A 19,269-nucleotide genomic window follows, 5' to 3' on the forward strand; every position below is an offset into this window, starting at 1 on the left:
GGTCGAGGCTGCGGTGGCCGGGAGTGGCCACTGCACTCCAGTCTGGGCGACAGAGTGAGACTCCAACTCAAAAAAAAAAGAAATAAAGCTTACCACAAATGTTTTAAATTCAACAACAACCACTGCCAATACTCAGAAGATAAACCATTTTTCTGTCCTTGAACATATGATGGCTTTTTTTTTTTTATTCAGGTTTCACTCTGTCTCCCAGATTAGAGGGCAGTGGTATGACCACAGCTCAATGCAGCCTTGACCTCCTCAGCTCAGAAAATCCTCCCAAGTGGCTGGCACTGCTGGCACACACCACCAGGCCCAACTAATTTTTTTTATTTTTTACTCTATTGCCCACGCTGGTTTTGAACTCCTGGTCTCAAGCAATCCTCCTGATGGCTTTTTCTTTTTTATGTATTTATATTTATTTTTCTATTTTTAATTTTTTTAATTTTAAAGATGGGTACAATTCAGAGTTAGGCATACAAATATTCATTATGCAGGTACCCTTGTTGATGAGGTGTGCCCCCTCCTTGGCAGAATCCCACTACTGCCAATCCTCCTCCCCCCCACACACACCCCCGCCTCCTCCCACCGGCAGTTTCCTTGCCAATCCTTTTCTTACAGTATTATGATAATTGTTCAAGGGTCCGCTTATGAGTGAGAACATGTGATACTTAGTTCTTTGTTTCTGTGACAGATCGCTCAGTATGATAGACTCTAAGTCCGGATGGCTTTTTCTTTTTCTTTTGTTTTTTTTTGTTTGTTTTTTTTTTGAGTTGGAGTCTTACTCTGTCGCCCAGGCTGGAGTGCAGTGGCATGATCATGACTACCGCAGCCTCGACCTCCTGGGCTCAGGTGATCCTTCCGCCTCAGTCTTCCAAGTAACTAGAACCACAGGCATGTGCTACCATACCCAGCTGATTTTTTGATTTATTGTAGAGACAAGGTCTTGCCATGTTGCTCAGGCTGGTCTTGAACCCTTGAGCTCAGGGAATCCTCTCATCTCTGCCTCCCAAAGTGCTGGGATTACAGGCTTGAGCCACTGAGCCCAGCTGCTGATGGTTTTTTCAACATCTATATTCCTGGTCTTGATGTCTAGGAGACATTTCTGAAAGGACTTCTTAGAATGCCTGAAAAGCTAACATTCTGCATGCTACCTCTTTAAAGTGGGCAAGAGAATCAAATGTGGGTTTTCAGTTTCTGGAAGTGGGGATGTCATATTCTTTCCAAGCATATCTAACAATCCTTCTTAACAGTAAGATCCACCACAATTCCAGAAAACATCTAAGACTAACTTCTGGAAACTTTAGGTCACAGCAAGAATTTAGAGAAAGTTCTTCAAACAATAAAAAACTGCTAACTTTAAAAAAAAAAAAAGCTTACCTTTGAATACTTCTGTAATTCAGCATCATCTACAATCTGTGTATCCAAGGTTGCAACCTAAATTTGCAAGAAAAATATTTCCAATTTTTGTAAAAGCATAACTTTATTTTTTGCTACATTTTCTGAAAATATCTGTAAAACCTATATACTGATAACTCTATTTGATACTAATCTCTTCTCTATTTTTGAAATCTATAAGTTTAACACATAATGTAAAATTTCGGAGTATATTTGCTTTTTTGGTGTTGTTCTCCACATCAACATTTTTTCCCTAAATTACCCAAAGTTGAACAGAAAGTAATAGGCAAATATATACACTGTCTTTAGAAATCCATGATCCTTAAAATTTTAATATAATCCTCCATTATGTTGAATGCATAAAGATTTCACTCTTTTAGGCAGGGCACAGTGGCTCACACCTATAATCCCAGCATTTTGGGAAACCAAGGTGAGAGGATTGCCAGAGCCCACGAATTCGAGACCAGTCTGGGCAACATGGTGAGACCACATCTCTACAATAAATCAAAAAATGAGCCGGGCATGGTGGCATGTGCCTGTAGTTCCAGCTACTTGGAAGGCTGAGGTGGAAGGATCACCTGAACCCAGCAGGTCGAGGCTGCAGTGGCCATGAGCATGCCACTACACTCCAGCTTGGGCGACAGAGTGAAACTACAACTCAAAAAAAAAAATTACTCTTCTGACAAAACCAAGAAAATGGCCATTTTTACTTTCAAATCCCAGGTCTCAAAACAAAATTTGCAAAGTCAGTAAAGTCAGAAGAACTGGGGAAAAACTAAAGCATCTGACTTTCCACAACAAGCTCAAACCATCTCCTCAGGAGAAATGGCTGGCCAAGACACAAACAGATAGACCTGGTCCCTGGTGGGAAGTTCATGGAATACTTAAAGCGTTTAATCCTGGCCTAAAACTATTGTTGTAAGCTTCAATGGTGGATATCCACAGAAGTGAATTCCTTGTAAGCAAGAGTACTTTACTGATGATTTACATCTGTAAGTTGTTAATAAAATCTGGTGCATCTGGAGGGAAGGGATCAGTTAACCAATGACCCAACTACAGTTTCTAAAAGTACCGCATTTCAGATAAGCTGATCCTGGAAGAAAGTAAAATAAGGAACATTGGAGTACGTGCATGCATTCATCCACGCATCATGCCTGGCTTCTTCGTTCTTCCCTTCGCTTCCTTCGCGCCTCAGAACAACAAGCTACACCTTTTCATGAATACGTTGTCACTTTAAAATTCCAGCCTCAAATTCTGTCTCCTCTTTCTAGCCTCTCTGCTGTGACCTCACCATGTGATACATGGTATTTAAAAGGATGATAAGGGAGATAAAAATTTTAACAAAAAGGAGCCAATCACAAAACGGGTCATTTGAAAATAATGGAACACCAAATGACTTTGCACATTAAACCACTAAGGTTAGTAGGAAAGGTTATTTGCTAGGTGGTAGCCCACGAAGAGTGTTGGAAAGCTCTGAAGTAGAGAAGCAGCAGTTTATGAAATCTGACATGTAAGCACAAATTTACTGACCGTGAAGAGAAAATATGAACTGTTTTGACTCATCATAATGATGCTGGAAATTTTCTGAGAAAAGATAGTGGCTGGAAATTCTAAACCAAGAAGAAGAAAAAAAAAAAAATTCCAACCAGCCAACAAGCACTAATGATAAACATATGTAAGAAAATGTGAATGATAATAGAAATATAAGGAATACTCGATTACTAATGCATTTGGTGAATACTGTAGAGGTTTTTCTAAGCACAGCCTTCTGTTTTCATGTGGATTCATACAGGGAAGTGTAATCAATCCCTTACTCAATGAATCTAATAGCAGGTGAAGGGTAGTCTAATGGACCACTGGCACTATAAACTTATACCTAACCGAAATTACTTCCTGTTCTTCCAAATACATTTGATAATCATTCTTTCATTTTTCACATAAAACTGTAAGATTCTTTGTGAAACATAGGACTAATATCCACAGCTCTTTCAGTGTACAATAAAACAAACAGATCATAAAAGCAATCATAAAAATGCCAGCAATTTTAAGCAGCTGATGCAGGTTATAAATTTAGAGGCAAGCCCTCTCTCGCCTAACGTTTTTCTGCCTTTTGTTGACTTAAATGGTTTCAACATGAACTGAGTGTCTACTAATTGTAACTGAGGCTTGTGTGCAGTCTTTAATTATTCTTACAGCTTAAAATGCTTTAAAAAGATCGATTGATCTGATAGGGAAGAAAAGCAGGAAGGAAAAATAAAGGCAGACTGGCTCTTCTTTGACTCTTCTAATTCTTTAAATTGTAGTGTTAGGGGCTTGGCATGAAATGAGACATGAATGCTTTTTATTAGAGCATTTTAACATACCATTACTTCATAATCGGGACCCAATAGGTTTTCCCATCTGGATTTCAGCTCATTTTCTGGAAAGTCTGGGGCTCTTTCTGGATTTAAAAAAAAAAACAAAAAAGGAAGAAAGAAATAAAAACGAATGTTGAAGCTACTGTGAGCCAAACACACTTAACTACTAAATTCTTCAATAACAGCACAGTCTCAGTAAGTAACAGGGAAATGAATAAAAAGGAAAAAATATTAACTCAGGTCTGCTAGGTAAAGTAAATCAGAGGTGACTTATAAGGTTAATGGAAAATGTAAAGACCAGCTGTGACCAAATGATGAAGGAACTCTTGTTGTTAAGGAACATTTTAAAGAGAATAGGAAATAATAAGTTATAAATGAAATGTAAAATATACACAGTATATATGCAAACTTCCTATAGTTTACAAGTAAAATGCATCTGGTTTTGCTTTATAACATATTAGGGCATAAAAGGATTTAATTTAAATGCTAATCACATCGAAGTAGTACCATTCCAACCCCCCAGTGGAAAAGTACAACCTTATCAAGGTATCTTTACTATCAACAAGACACATCAATATAACACAATCAGACTTTTCACATGGGTAGCTAAAGGCTTTTCTGGTTTAATTGGACCAGTTCCATGAGGTTTAAGACAACTTTGGTTTTACACCAGTCTTTTGGTGTTACTTAGTTATTAGGATATTTATATCTTTATGACTTTTCTTACTTGAGGGTAATATTGCCTTTGTTGCATAGATAGATAATTTTAAAGAACTAAAGCAGATTTTAAGTGTCTTGCCTGTCCTCCACAGGATCTTATCCAGTTCAGCGCACAGTTTATAGCATGAATAATGTCTAATAGGCAAAAGTCAAAGTACTAAAACTGTAATTGCATCTTACATCCATTGCAGTAGCAGAAAGTGAACAAACTTCCATCTTTCTTAACTTAAAAAACTCTCTCAATTTTGTCTTAAGATTGGACAAGTCACAGAACACTTATCACAACTGACATAACCATCTGCCTAGGATTAAACAGACTGCATTATCAGCTCTTTGAGTCTTCAGAAGGGACAGCTCATCTTGGATACATATAATGCTTAATTATAAAACACAAATCATTAAGCGAAACAGGCTAACCTCAGAAATCAGAGACTAATGGACACTAGAGAACTTAAATTACTAGATTTACAATAGAACATCCATGAAATAACTACTAACCGATATGCTAGATTACATTTAGGGGATAACCAACCAAAGATCCGATTAAAAACAAACATCAAATTCACTTGGGCACTGCACCTTTGTGCCTGTTTCTGTTAATATTTCCTTAAGAAATTACATTAAGAGTTCTTTTTTTTTTTTGAGTTGGAGTCTCACTCTGTCACCCAGGCTGGAGTGCATTAGCACGCTGATGGCCACCACAGCCTCAACCTACTGGGCTCAGGCAATCCTTCCACCTTAGCCTTCCAAGTAGCTGGAACTACAGCCACACGCCATCGTGCTGGGCCAATTTTTTTTTTTTTTAATTTTAGACATGAGGTCTCACTAAGTTGCACAAGCTGGTATCCAACCCATGGGCTCAGGCAATCCTCTCACCTCAGCCTCCCAAAGTGCTGGGATTATGGGTGTGAGCCACTGCGCCCTGCTTACATTAAGAGTTCTAACATCTTGCCTGTTAAATTTCTTCCAAGCAGCATTTTCTTATCTGTTAAACAAATCTGAAGAAAATTTGCAATGTAGGCTGGGCGTGGTGGCTTATGCCTATAATCCCAGCACTTTGGGAGGCCGAGGTGAGAGGACTGCCTGAGCCCCTGGGTTTGAGACCGGCCTTGTCAACTTGGCAAGACCTCATCTCTACAATAAATAAAAAACTAGCCAGGCATGATGGCGCATGCCTGTAGTTCCAGCTACTTGGAAGGCTGAGGTGGAAGGATCGCCAGAGAACTGCAGGTCAAGGCTGCGGTGGCCGGGAGCGTGCCGCTGCCCTCCAGCCTGGGCGACAGAGTGAGACTCTAACTCAAAAACAAAAAGCCAGAAAATTTGCAATGTATTCATTGAGTTCTATATTTAAAGACATGGTACTCGGATGGTAGTTCATATACATGTATAATAATGTTGACATTTCATCAACAATTCTTTTGACTATATTTTTACCTTTCAGTTGTACAACAAAAACACAGACAGTTGTGAGTTTTAAAAGCACAGCACAAATGCCTAAGTGCCAGAGGAAGGAGATTTCTACTCAGCAGCTCAATAAATCCTAGGCTACACTACATGATCAAAAAAATGAATAACTTGACAATCTGAAATACTTATTCAAAGGCAAAAAAGAGAGTTAACTCCATAGCAGTTAAAAGTCTGGTTTTACTGTCAGTCTGAAATTACACATATGGAAACAGAAAAAATGCAGTTAAACTGATCCAAAAGCACAGATAAAATATTTCAAAATGATTTCTACCTACAGAATACATTTGATTTTTACCTTATATTTCACTGAAAATCTATCTGAGTGCAACTGAGTTAAAATAGGAAAAAAAAATTGTAATCAGCTGGGCACAATGGCTCATGCCTGCAATCCCAGCACTTTGGGAGGCTGAGGTGAGAGGATTGCCTCATATTAAAGGTTCAAAGCCAGCATGAGCAACTTGGCAAAACCTCTTCTCTATAATAAATCAAAAAATTAGCCAAGTGTGTTCGCACATGCCTGTAGTTCCAGCTACTTGGAAGACTGAGGCGGAAGGATCACCTGGGCCCAGCAGGTGGAGGCTGCGGTGGCCATGAGCATGCCACTGTCCTCCAGCCTGGGTGACAGAGTGAGATTCTGACTCAAAAAATAAAATAAAATCAATTGTAATCGACTTGGGTCAAAAAGAACAAGGTAAATCATGGAACACTTTTTTTTTAACCTGAATAAGGGGTTTACTCCCTCCTTCCAGCTACTCTTTCCTGGGACAAAACAAAGTCAAAAGCCAAACTCCACTGGACCATGGATGGTATAAGTGCCGCAAGAAGTTTCATTAGCTGGCAAGGCTTTGCTGAGTGCCTCTGTGCAGTGAACTGCGTGAGACCGTTACTCAATATGCTCTCAGAATAAAGTCCATTATAATAGCTGAGGTATCAGAGTACAAAGTAAAAAGGCAAAGTTACAAGTCAACTTGAAAAAAAAACTAAAGAATAAATGAGTAACAGCCTGGCAATTTGAGGCAATTTATAAAATATATACATTATTAATTTCTATGATGAAGAGCAAACACTGCTATAAGTATACAGATAGCTACGCTCTATAGATATAATCAATATAATATAAAAACTAAAGAATGTAGTAATTAAAAATACTAAACCCAGGTACAGTGGCTCACGTCTTTAATCCCAGCACTTTGGGAGGCAGAGGCGAGAGGACTGCCTCAGCCCACAAGTTGGAGACCAGCCTGGACAACTTGGCAAGACCTTGTCTCTACACTAAATTTACAACAACAACAAAAAAAAGAAAATTAGCCAGCCTTGGTGGTGTGCACCTGTAGTTCCAGCTACTTGCAAGACTGAGGCAGAAAGACTGCCTGCACCCAGCAACCTGAGGCTGTGGTAACCATGAGCATGCCACTGTACTCCAGGCTAGGCAACAGAGTGAGATTTGGACTAAATATAACTAAACAAAAATTTAAATAGAATATGCTTGGTCCCCAACTTCCACAAGTTCTTAAGATGTTGATATTAAAAATACCCTATTTGGGCCAACGCAGTGGCTCATGCCTATAATTCCAGCACTTTGGGAAATCAAGATGGGAGGATCACTTGAAGCCAGGAGTTCGCGACCAGCCTGGGCAACATAGCTAGACTCCTTCTCTAAAGAATAATAATAATAATAAATTTTTTCAAAAGAGAATACCATATTTTTATATCTCCAAAATGCAGTTAACAAATGAGAAAGTCCAATTACTCCATAGTGAATGCTTGGTGCCTACCCAATTTTTCTAAGGCTTGTATGTTCTCATTTTTTAGATTATCCATACTTTCTTCAGTTTCTTCATCTTCACAATCTAAATTAGTTTCTGTTTCCACTGCTCCAGATAGAAAGAGAGCTGGTGTTTGTGGTGGTTCAACGGTTTCTAAAAAAAAAAAAAAAAAAAAGCTAACTTGAATCACTAGTAACTGAGGACTAGGTTTAAGAGAGTTTATTTCACTCCTGTTCTCCCATTTCACAAACTTATTACAAATCCGAGGTAATTTGCGCATATGATTCCGTTAACCTAAAATGCCACGTGTAAATAGATGACCAATCAATCCTTCAAAAATATCAATGTTTGTATACCTAACACTGAATTGTACCCCACATCTTTATAATAAATAAATAAATTTTTAAAAAATAAATAAAAATAAAAATAAACTTGATAGTATTGACAAGAATAAGGAATTAGACAATGGGAAGAGAAAAGCAGCTAAAGTCAATGACAAAGCAAAGGGTTAGCTGCTTTTCAACATAGCCTTGGGAAAGAAAAACATGCAAAGGTCTTAAGTTCTTGGCAGCTGTAATGGGCGGGAAGCAAGACTTACAGAGTGAGCTGGACCAATTGCTCTAGGCCTACTGCTCAGTTCTGGCATGGCATCATCTGAGGATGCCACACAAGTCTACACAGGTAACCTTATTAATTGGAAGGGAACTGGAGAGAATTCTGAGTGCATATTCCTCCCTTAGCTAAACTGAGCTAAGTAAAATAATAGTAGTTACCTAAAGTTTTCAATCTCACCCATGCAAGTCACTCTGTATCTCTTAACATAAGAAGTCATTTAACATTATTTTTTAAATCACATTTCACTTATCAAGTATTCTTATAAAAATAATTAACCTAAACACAACTAAGACTTTAGATCTAGCTTCTAACTTGAAGGAAACAGGGTGTGTAAAAAAACAATTTAAATGACACCACAAGATAACAAATTCAAACTGTAACATTCTAGTGACACACGAACTAGTTGTTTCAAAAAGTCTATGCCATGGGGTCTGGTGGGGAACTCTTCTAGATTAAAAAACCAGAGACATCACAAATGCAATAAATGTCATGTATGACTGGGTCTTGGCTTTGGGTTTTTGTTTGTTTTCGCAGAAGGTGTTGGGGAAATGGGACAAAAAAATTTTGGAGTAACTGTGAGATTTTAAACACATTGGGTAGCTGATATTAGGGAGTTACTATTAATTTTCTTTGGTGTGATAATGTTATTATTGTTATATAAGAGAGCATCCTTATTTTTATAGCTATACTCTGGAAGTATCATGATGTCTACCACTCACTCTGAAATGGTTCAGAAAAAAGATAAACAGATGGCAAAATGTTAACTACTGGATCTACCACGGCAGGTCTGTGGGTGCTAATTACATTATTTGTCATTTATTCTGTATGCTTAAAATTTTTTTACAATAAAAAGTTATTGATTTAAGGGTTCCTATGATCTTAACATGACACTTTAAACCACACAGGATGTTTTTAGACCATTAATCCATTGATATCCACAAAAGTACAGCCTGGTGCTAGAACAAGGAATGCCACTGAGCGTGGTGGCTAAAGTCTATAATCCCAGCCTATAGTAAATCAAAAAATTAGCTGGGCATGATGGCATGTGCCTGTAGTTCCAGCTGCTTGAAAGCGTGAGGTGGAAGGATCACCTGAGCCCAGTAGGTTGAGGCTGCAGTGGCTTTGAACATGCCACTGCACTCCAGCCTGGGCAGTAGAGTGAGACTCCAACTCAAAAAAAAAAAAGAAATGCCAACTACTCATTACAGCATTATTCAAAATAACCAAGAAGTGGAAATCTAAGTGAATGTTAGAATAGATGGATTTTTCAAAAAATTAGCTGAGTATGGTGGCGTGTGTCTGTAGTTCCAGCTACTTGGAAGCCTGAGGCAGGATAACCTGAGCCCAACAGGTCAAGGCTGCGGTGGTTGTGAGCGTGTCCCCGCACTCCAGCCTGGGCGACAGAGTGAGACTCCCACTCAAAAAAAAAAAAAAAAAAAAAGAATAGATAGATTTTTTAAATGTGGTACATACAAATGGCAGAATATTATTTCATCTTAAAAAGGAAGGAAATCCTATGACATGATACGGACATTACACAAAATGAAACAAGCCAGTCACAAAAGGACAAAGATTGCCTGATTCCACTTACATGCAAAGTAAGTAGCCAAACTCACAGAAACAAAGCAGAACAGTGGCTACCAGAGGCTGGGGGGGGGGCAAAGCAGGGAGCTGTTTAATGAGTATGAAGTTTCAATCACACAAGATGAAGAAGCTGTAGAGAGCTGCTGTACCATGATGTGCACACAGTAGCAACACTGTACTGTACTGAACGCTTAACACAATGTTCAGAGGGTAGATTTCATGTTGTGTGTACTTTTCCACCATAAAAAAATAATGCCCACCCAAAGTCGCCAGCATAGCAGGGGGAAGCAGTTACACCCAGCAGAGTTTACAGTACGAAGCAGCATGATTGTATGCCACAAACAGTATACAAATAGGTATACTAGTAAGCACACACAAGATAAACAAATAGGAGGAGTTTAGAGGAGAAAAAGATAGCAAGATTGCAAATGGAAGAGGGAGGGATTGTGCAAGAACTCGAGGCTGTGCAGTTTGATTCAGTGAAACAGACGTCTAAATGCTGCCAGAATGCAAGGCACGCAAAGACGTGTGCCATGGGGCAGGTGGTAGAGACATAACACAGGTGGTCGTCATGTAGTGTACTAAATGGTACGGGACAGTGCTTTGCCAAAGGTGTTAGTGCAGCATGGAAGAAGGACCTCAAACACTGAAGGAAGGGGAACAGATTTGGAATTGGAATTTATGCCAACACACATTTAAAATGTGGCCAAGCCCAGTCAAGAGTTGCTAGTCCAGGCCAGGTACGGTGGCTCATGCCTATATTCCTGCACTTTGGGAAGCCAAGGCGAGAGGATTGCCTGAGCTCACGGGTTCAAGACCAGTCTGGGCAACTTAGAGAGACCTCATCTCTACAATAAATCAAAAAATTAGCCAGGCGTGATGGTGCACACCTGTAGTTCCAGCTGCTTGGAAGACAGGTGGAAGGATGGCCTAAGTCCAGCAGGTTGAGGCTGCAGTGGCTGGGAGTGTGCCACTGTCCTCCAGCCTGGGCAACAGAGTGAGACTCTGACTCAAAAAACAAAAAAAAGAAAAAGAATTGCTAATCCACAGACACTGGGCATGCCTGCATTCATTTGGTATCAGAAACTGAAGCCAAGGGCTCTATCAGTGCTATTAAAAACCATTATATTTATATAATATTTATGGAAACCTTTTAAGGTCAATATGGCATTTGTACAATTTGTACCATTTAGACAATTTTAAATGTCATACATTCAAAGCAGTTGACAGGGCATCTGTCTTTCAGTAGCAAAATTTCCACTATCACTTAAAACATAAATGTTCCAATTTAAATACAAATCAATATCAGATGAAAGCAAAGGACTTCCAGGCTTATGATATCCTCAGAGGCATACTTCCAAAGGGGGGAAAATGTATTCATCTACCTACAGATTCTAATAGAAGTATTCCTTACTCACTAGTTGTATAACTAGTCACTCATTTTAAATTGAATATACAGCTGGGTGCTGTGGCTCATGCCTATAATCCCAGCACTTAAGGAGGCCAAGGTGAGAGAACTGCCTAAGCCTACAGGTTCGAAACCAGCCCAGGCAACTTGGCAAGACCTCATCTCTCCAATAAATAAAAAAATTAGCTGGGCATGGTGGCACATGCCTGTAGTTCCAGCTACTTGGAAGGCTGAGGCAGAAGGATTACTTGAGCCCAGTAGGTCGAGGCTGCAGTGGCGGTGAGCATGCCACTGCACTCCAGCCTGGATGACAGAGTGAGGCTCCAACTCAAAATAATAATAATAACAATAATAATAATAATAATAAATTGAATATATGTTCCCACGCTTGTCAACTTTTGTTGATCTATATACATTTCTTTTTTTTTATCTTAATTTTTATTATAAAGATGTGGGGTACATTTCAAGTTTAGGTATACAAACATTGATCATGCAGATACCCTTGTTGATGAGGTACACCCCTCCCTCCCCTAGTAGTTTCCTTCAACTGCCAATCCCACCCCCCGCTGATCTATTCATTTCTAAGTAAATAATTAAAAGTTCACATGCACGTAATTACATATTTGTTCCACAATGAAGATTTACTACTCTTTTTTGTTTTTTGTTTTGAGTTGGAGTCTCACTCTGTCGCCCAGACTGGAAGGCAGTGGCCGCTCCCAGCCACCGAAGCCTCAACCTGCTGGGCTTCGGTGATCCTTCCGCCTCAGCCTTCCGAGTAGCCGGAATTACAGGCATGCACTACCATGCCTGGCTAATTTTTGATTTATTGTAGAGATGAGGTCTCGCCAAGTTGCCCAGGCGGGTCTCAAACCCGCGGGCTCAGGCAATCCACTCACCTCAGCCTCCCAAAGACGTGGGATTACAGGCTGAGCCACTGAGCCCAGAAGATTTACTATTCTTATAACCAAATTAACAATGAATATTATTTTAAAAATAAAAATGTTCTTGATAGAAATCTGTATTTTCTCTCACTCAACTTCAAAAAGTAAATCCAGGGAGATTAAAATAAAATATGGTGTTAAAAGTAATATAGCCAGGCACAGTGGCTCATGCCTGTAAATCCCAGCACTTTGGGAGGCTGAGACTAGGGGAATGCTTGAGCCCAGGAGTTCAAGACCAGCATAGGCAACATAACAAGACTGTGTCTCTACAAAAAACCAAAAACAAGTCAGGCATGGTGGCATATACCTGTAGTCCCAGCACTTTGAGAGGCTGACGCAAGGGTACTGCCTGAGCCCAGGAGTTCAAGACCAGCATAGACAACATAGCAAGAACTCTCCTCTACAAAAAAACAAAAACAAACAAAAAAGAGTAAGCCAGGCATGGTGGTACATGCCTGTAATCATAGCTACTCGAGAGGCTGAGGCAGAAAGATCACCTGAGCCCAGGAGGTCAAGGCTGCGCAAAACTGTGATCGTGCCACTGCACTCCAGCCTGGGTGACAAAATAAGACTAAAAAAAAACAAGTATTGGCAACTGAGGGAAACTTCCAAGGGAGGGAGAGGCACACCTCATCAACAAGGGTACCTGCATCATAAACATTTATATACCTAACCCTGAATTGTCCCCCATGTCTTTAAAATTTAAAAAAATGATAATATGAAACCTAAAGTCTGCAAAATCTCAAAGCATTAGACAATGGAGTACCCCTGAAACAAAAAGTGTCAAAGTTTTATTATTCAAATATATGTAATCAATAAAAATTGCAAGTTTTTTGTAAAAATGATTTCCATCTCCATTTAGAAGAGCTCTCAGAGCCTAATGCAAGTCAGGGTTGACAGCCTAACACATTATAATAAGCAAAGGAACTGCTTCTTCGTTGCACAAAATGAGCAGATTCATTTCTCCTTCACTGCACTGCACAAGGTAGGCAGTTTTTTCCCACTCAGACTCACGGAGCAACTTCCATAACTTAGCTGTTCTAATTCAGTTGTAATTTAGCTAGCCAAACCCAGCCTGCATGGCAGGGAGGGGAGTGGAAGAATTCATTACCTCCATCTGAAGGCCATGCTAGTGAAGAAGCAGGTACCGATGGCTTCCTTCGGACGAGAGTGAGATGCACCACCTGGCCTGCATTCCGTAACACTTCAATGACATCCTGGTTGGCAAAACCCTCGATATTCACACCGTCGACCTGAAACATCAAGAGAAGCATTAAACAGAGGTTTCAACTTAGCTACTCTTTTTTTATTCTGGCATGGCTGACCAAAATGAGGCGATTCACTTGATTCCAAAAGATAATTTATTTAGACCTGAGAAAGTGTTTTTGAACAGAAATGCAAAACTTGTAAAACATGCTGACAAACTTCCTAACACACTAGGAAGCAAATTAAAAAACTTGTATTCCTAAATCACACATTTTAACCAGCAGCCCAAGAGAGGTAAAGAGTTTTAATCTCTGATGCTATTCAGAATTCAAAATATCATAAGAGATGGTCAATTGTCATACATAGCTTTCAAGATGTATTCACAGAAGCCATCATTATCAAAACGAAGAGAGTATCTAATACTTCATTCCCCTTTCATATCATCATGGGATCGTTTCTTTCTTTCTTTTTTTTTTCTTGAGTCAGGGTCTCACTCTGTCGCCCAGGCTGGAGTGCAGTGGCATGCTCACGGCCACTGCAGCCTTGACCTGCTGAACTCAGGCAATCCTTCTCCCTCAACCTTCCAAGTAGCCGGAACTACAGATGTACGCTACCATGCCCAGCTAATTTTTTTTATTTACTGTAGAGACAAGGTTTTGCCAAGTTGCCCAGGCTGGTCTCGAATCCCTGAGCTCAGGCAATCCTCTTGCCTCAGCCTCCCAAAGTGCTGAGATTACAGACTTGAGCCACCGCACCTGGCCTCATGGAATATTTTCAAGAAACACAATGATCTCCCACCATCAGGCCTTCTCATGTTCTGAAAAACTATAAGCAAGAAACATGTGTGTATGTATATATATGTATAATTTTATTTTAATTTTTCTTTTTTTGAGTTGGAGTCTCACTCTGTCGCTCAGGTGGAGTGTAGTAGCACACACATAGCCACCGCAGCCTCAACCTGCTGGGCTCAGGAGATCCTTCTGCCTCAGCCTTCCAAGTAGCTGGAACTACAGGCATGCGCCACCACGCTTGGCTAATTTTTTATTTATTGTAGAGATGAGGTCTCACCAACTTGCCCAGGCTGGTCTTGAACCCGTGGGCTCAGGCAATCCTCTCACCTCAGCTTCCCAAAGTGCTGGGATTATAGGCGTGAGCCACTGTGCCTGGCCCATATAATTTTATTTCAAAGATGTGAAGTACAATTCAGAATTAGATACATACGTGGTCATTGTACAGGTGAAGTCTGGGCCTCCCATTGGTCCTCACTTTGCCCAGTGTGGAATCAGGTGCCCTTACTGATGTTATGTGTGCCCTGCCCCACCAAGAAAAGTGTTCTTAATCTTTGTCAAGTCCTTTTTCCTTTTTCTTTCTTTTTTTGTTGTTATTGTTGTTTTTTCTTGGGTTAGAGTCTCACTTTGTCACCCAGGCTAAAAAGTTCAGTGGCATGATCACAGTTTACTGCAGCCTCTATTTCCTGGGCTCAGGCGATCCTTCCACACCTTAGCCTCCCAAGTAGTGGGACTACAGTGTGTGCTAATTTTTTTAAATTTTAATTCTTTGTAAAGATGAGGTCTTGCCATACGATGCCTAGGCTGGTCTCGAACTTACCCAATTTTTAAAGTCTATCAGGAACAGTAGGCTTGCTCATTCAACCTCCGTTAAGTTAGCCATAAGTATTTCAAAATACTTTCCCCATAAGAATTTTCTCAAACCATCCACTGCTACTGCTGGCCCCTGCCAATCACCAAAAGACATTTTCTTAGTCCATTGGGGTAAAAGTCAAGAGTCGTGAAATGTGCTTCCTCAGATGGACACAACGAACAATGATTCAAATCATACCACTCAACATTTGTTTCTATGTAAACTTATGTGTATGTGCATGGGCTTATATGTATGTATGTGTATACAGATATATTCATATCCACATATATAAATTTAACTAATTTCTACTAAATGGGGAAAAGACCAGTTTTAATTAATAAAAGGTCATTATTATATTCTCAAATACAAAAAATATTTCATTTTTGGATGTACTCAACATTATTGTTAGTAGAAAAATTATTTTCACAAAGAGATGAAAAGAGCTGATTAATGGCCTAATAATAGGATATAAAATGGGGAATTTAAAGAACACAAAGAGGTACTCAAAGTGTTTTCTGAGAGAATTCTAGAACATCTTTTAAGTGTGTGTGTGTGTGTGTGTGTGTATGTGTGTGTATCCTTTCTTCACTAACAGTGGAAAAAAAACAAATTTACAGCCACTAAGGGTCCAAATGAATGAAATTTCATCATACTAGCAAACTTAAATTTTTATAAAAACTGTATGAAACTATATTAGGCCACCCCCGTCTCATACATATTACAATAAGGATCAACCATTTTTTTTCAACCTGATTCAAATCCGAAACAAGGCAGTTACTTACAGCAACTATTTTGTCATTCACTTGAATGTGGCCATTGTGGTATGCAGCACTGCCGGGTATTATACTTTTCACATAAATCCCTGATTCTTCCCCTGAATGTTCACAAACATACAGAAAAAGGAAGAAAGTTCTAATTAGCCAATGATTGCAAGATTCATATAAAGAGGTTAATTAGCTAAAGGGGTGAACTGGAGGTTTGATAAATACTGTTTTGAACACAAGCAGAGAAATTGATGGATTATTTCAAACTGTCACCATCACAAGTGACCTGAAATTGAAATGATTTGACTGATGATAACGCTTCTGGAAAAATAATCAGTAATGGAAGCTTGATGAAATGCACTCTAAGCTGGAATTCAGGAGAGCTCAGGTTAAGTCTGACCCTCTTCTTGGTTTGTCTCTGTTCTTACTGCTGACTTGGCATAATCTTTTATTTTTCACTAGCTTTATGACAAGAGTCTCCTAATAGTTCTTCCTGTCTATATTTAATTTACTGAGCATGTTAGCTTCCCAAAGACAGGGGGGGAAGCGCGCATGATTTTTAAAATACAACAACACTGGAATAAGTTCAGCAACATGAAATAATCATTTAAAGAGAATCAAATGACTATGTAAAACTCTTTACTATATAAAAATTACGCATTTCTAGAGGCAAGGACTGGAAGGGAAACTGGAAAACAAAGCCCCATAGATATGAATGCTTTTATACTTTTATTTTTTATTTTCAAATGAACTCAAAACATTGTAGAAAAAAATAACATCAGCGGATTCCCACTGCCTACAAAATAATGTGTAAATTTCATGGAATCACATTCCAGGCCCTCCATCATTTTCTTTTTCAAACTTATTTTTCTTTCTTTTTTTTTTTGAGTTGGAGTCTCACTCTGTCGCCCAGACTGGAGTGCAGTGGCCGCTCCCGGCCACTGCAGCCTCGACCTGCTGGGCTCCGGCGATCCTTCCACCTCAGCCTTCCGAGTAGCTGGAACTACAGGTGTGCGCTACCACGCCCGGCTAATTTTTGATTTATTGTAGAGATGAGGTCTCGCCAAGTTGCCCAGGCGGGTCTCAAACCTACGGGCTCAGGCAATCCACTCACCTCAGCCTCCCGAAGGCGTGGGATTACAGGCTGAGCCACTGAGCCCGGCTTCAAACTTATTTTTCAACTTCATTTTCCACTACATCCTTCCAACAGAAGTCCAGCCACACTAGACTGTTGACATTTCATCAAAACACTGAATATTTTCATGATTTCACCCTTTCTCTCCTTTTTAAATGTTTTATTTTTTAAATTAGAGACAAGGTCTTGCTATGTTGCCTAGACTGTATTCAAACTCCTAGGTCTAGCAATCCATCCACCTCAGCCTTCCAAAGTATTAGGATTACAGGTGTGAGCCATCACGCCCAGCCTACCCTTTCTCTAATTTAATTATTTATTCCCATCTATCAAAATCCTTCTCCTTTTCCAGTCCTAGCTTGAATGCCCCCTTCTTTGTGAATTCTCTATTTCTCTCTGTCTAACTGAATGTTTCATCTGCCACAGCATAATAAGTTTGCTTGTACGCTAGACCCTCTAGATCCATGGATTCCACCTCCGCAGATTCAACCATCTGTGGATAAAAAATATTTGGAAAAGGCTGGGCGTGGTGGCTCATGCCTATAATCCCAGAACTTTGGGAGGCTGAGGTGAAAGGACTGCCTGAGCCCATGGGTTCGAGAAGAGCCTGGGCAACTTGGCAACACTTCATTTCTACAATATTTCAAAAAATTAGCTGGGAGTGGTGGCATATGCCTGTAGTTCCAGCTACTTGAAAGGCTGAGACAGAAGAATTACCTGAGCCCAGCAGGTCGAGACTGCGACAGCCATGAGCATGCTACCGCAATCCTGCCTTGGCAACAGAGTAAGACTCCAACTCAAAAAAAAAAAAAGGAAAAAAATACAAACAATAAAAATAGTACTACAAAAATCAAAATACAAATTTTAAAAATGCAGTGTCACAGCTATTTACATAGCACTTATGTTGCATTAGGTACTGTAAGTAGTCTAGAGATGGTCTGAAGTATACAAGAGGATGCACATTGATTATCTGCAAATACTATGCCATTTTCTTTAAGGGACTGCAACCTCTGAGGATTTTGTATCCACAGGAGGTCCCAGAACAAAGGAAATGATGAATATCTGCTAAAAACATTTAATTTATTTGAAAAAACCAAGAGCTGTTTACATGTTTGTCTTCCTTTTCATATATTTCATATATTCAGACTTTTCATATATTCAGAACCTTAGAAGTCCAATGAATAGACTAGAGCAAAATTATTTTGAAAGACTATGTATTAAAATATGTTGAATTTTATTTTAATTTTTGAGTTGGAATCTCACTCTGTCACCCTGACTGGAGGATAGTGGCACACTCATGGCCACCACAGCCTTGATCTGCTGGGCTCAGGAGATCCTTCCGCCTCAACCTTTCAAATAGCTGGAATTCAGACATACACCACCATGCCGGCTAATTTTTTTTATTTATTGTACTATATGTTATGTTTTAGAAGGCTCTAGTATTTGGATTCACTTGCTCCCTACTACCCCAAATGGCTTAATCCCCAAAATTTCTTATGAGGATAAAGAAGGAAAATGATTCTTTCCTTTATGCAGTAACATAAACATCAAATTTTCTCAATTTTCTACTAGTCCTTCACTTTCACTTGGGACTAAATCATAAGTTTAGGAACTAAATTATGATTCCTCCAACCAGACTTAGCAAACTGAAAACTACTCAGAATAGTTTTTTGGAACATTATTATACAATCCACAATTAGCTCTTTTGGAACTTATTTAAATTCTGAACCTAAAAAAAGGTGGCACTTACAAGAATCTAAAGGTTTGAAAAAAAGATATTTCATTAGGCTAAAATAGCACAAGGTGGTCTGACACGAATTTCATTCAGGACTTTGAATACATTAGCACTCTTAATCTTTCCACCTGCTGTAAGTATGCAAAATAACATTTTTTTAAAAGAAATTAAGTATCTCCAATTTTGCTATTAACAAAAAAACTAGGACATTTCATAACTCAGAATTTCCTTGTTACTAGCAAATGTCTTTAGAAAGGTTTGTTTTTCCTTATTCCAACAATTCTCTTGTAATAAAAGAATAAATCTTGCTGGGCTTGGTGGCTCAGCCTGTAATCCCGCACTTTGAGAGGCCGAGGTGAATGGAATGCCTGAGCCCGTGGGTTCGAGACCCACCTGGGCAACTTGGCAAGACCTTATCTCTACAATAAATCAAAAACTAGCCAGGCGTCATAGTGCACGACTGTAGTTCCAGCTACTTGGAAGGCTGAGGTGGAAGGATTGCCGGAGCCCAGCAGGTCGAGGCTGTGGTGGCCAGGAG

General features: G+C 39.5%; 1 protein-coding gene across 1 annotated transcript in view; it reads right to left on the bottom strand.

Annotated features, from left to right (window-relative positions):
- Nucleotides 1–19,269, bottom strand: part of PATJ (PATJ, crumbs cell polarity complex component) — a 415,643-nt gene that overhangs the window by 357,488 nt on the left and 38,886 nt on the right. The window contains exons 9-13 of the mRNA XM_021715786.1: nucleotides 15,883–15,974; nucleotides 13,365–13,506; nucleotides 7,715–7,858; nucleotides 3,759–3,835; nucleotides 1,378–1,434 (exon numbers count right to left, since the gene is read on the bottom strand). Of these exons, the coding sequence (XP_021571461.1) occupies nucleotides 1,378–1,434; nucleotides 3,759–3,835; nucleotides 7,715–7,858; nucleotides 13,365–13,506; nucleotides 15,883–15,974 (512 nt within the window). The remainder of the gene's footprint in view (nucleotides 1–1,377; nucleotides 1,435–3,758; nucleotides 3,836–7,714; nucleotides 7,859–13,364; nucleotides 13,507–15,882; nucleotides 15,975–19,269) is intronic.

This window comes from Carlito syrichta, unplaced genomic scaffold, assembly GCF_000164805.1.
Source record: "Carlito syrichta isolate Samal-C Ts95f unplaced genomic scaffold, Tarsius_syrichta-2.0.1 Scaffold307669, whole genome shotgun sequence".
Taxonomy (NCBI): domain Eukaryota; kingdom Metazoa; phylum Chordata; class Mammalia; order Primates; family Tarsiidae; genus Carlito; species Carlito syrichta.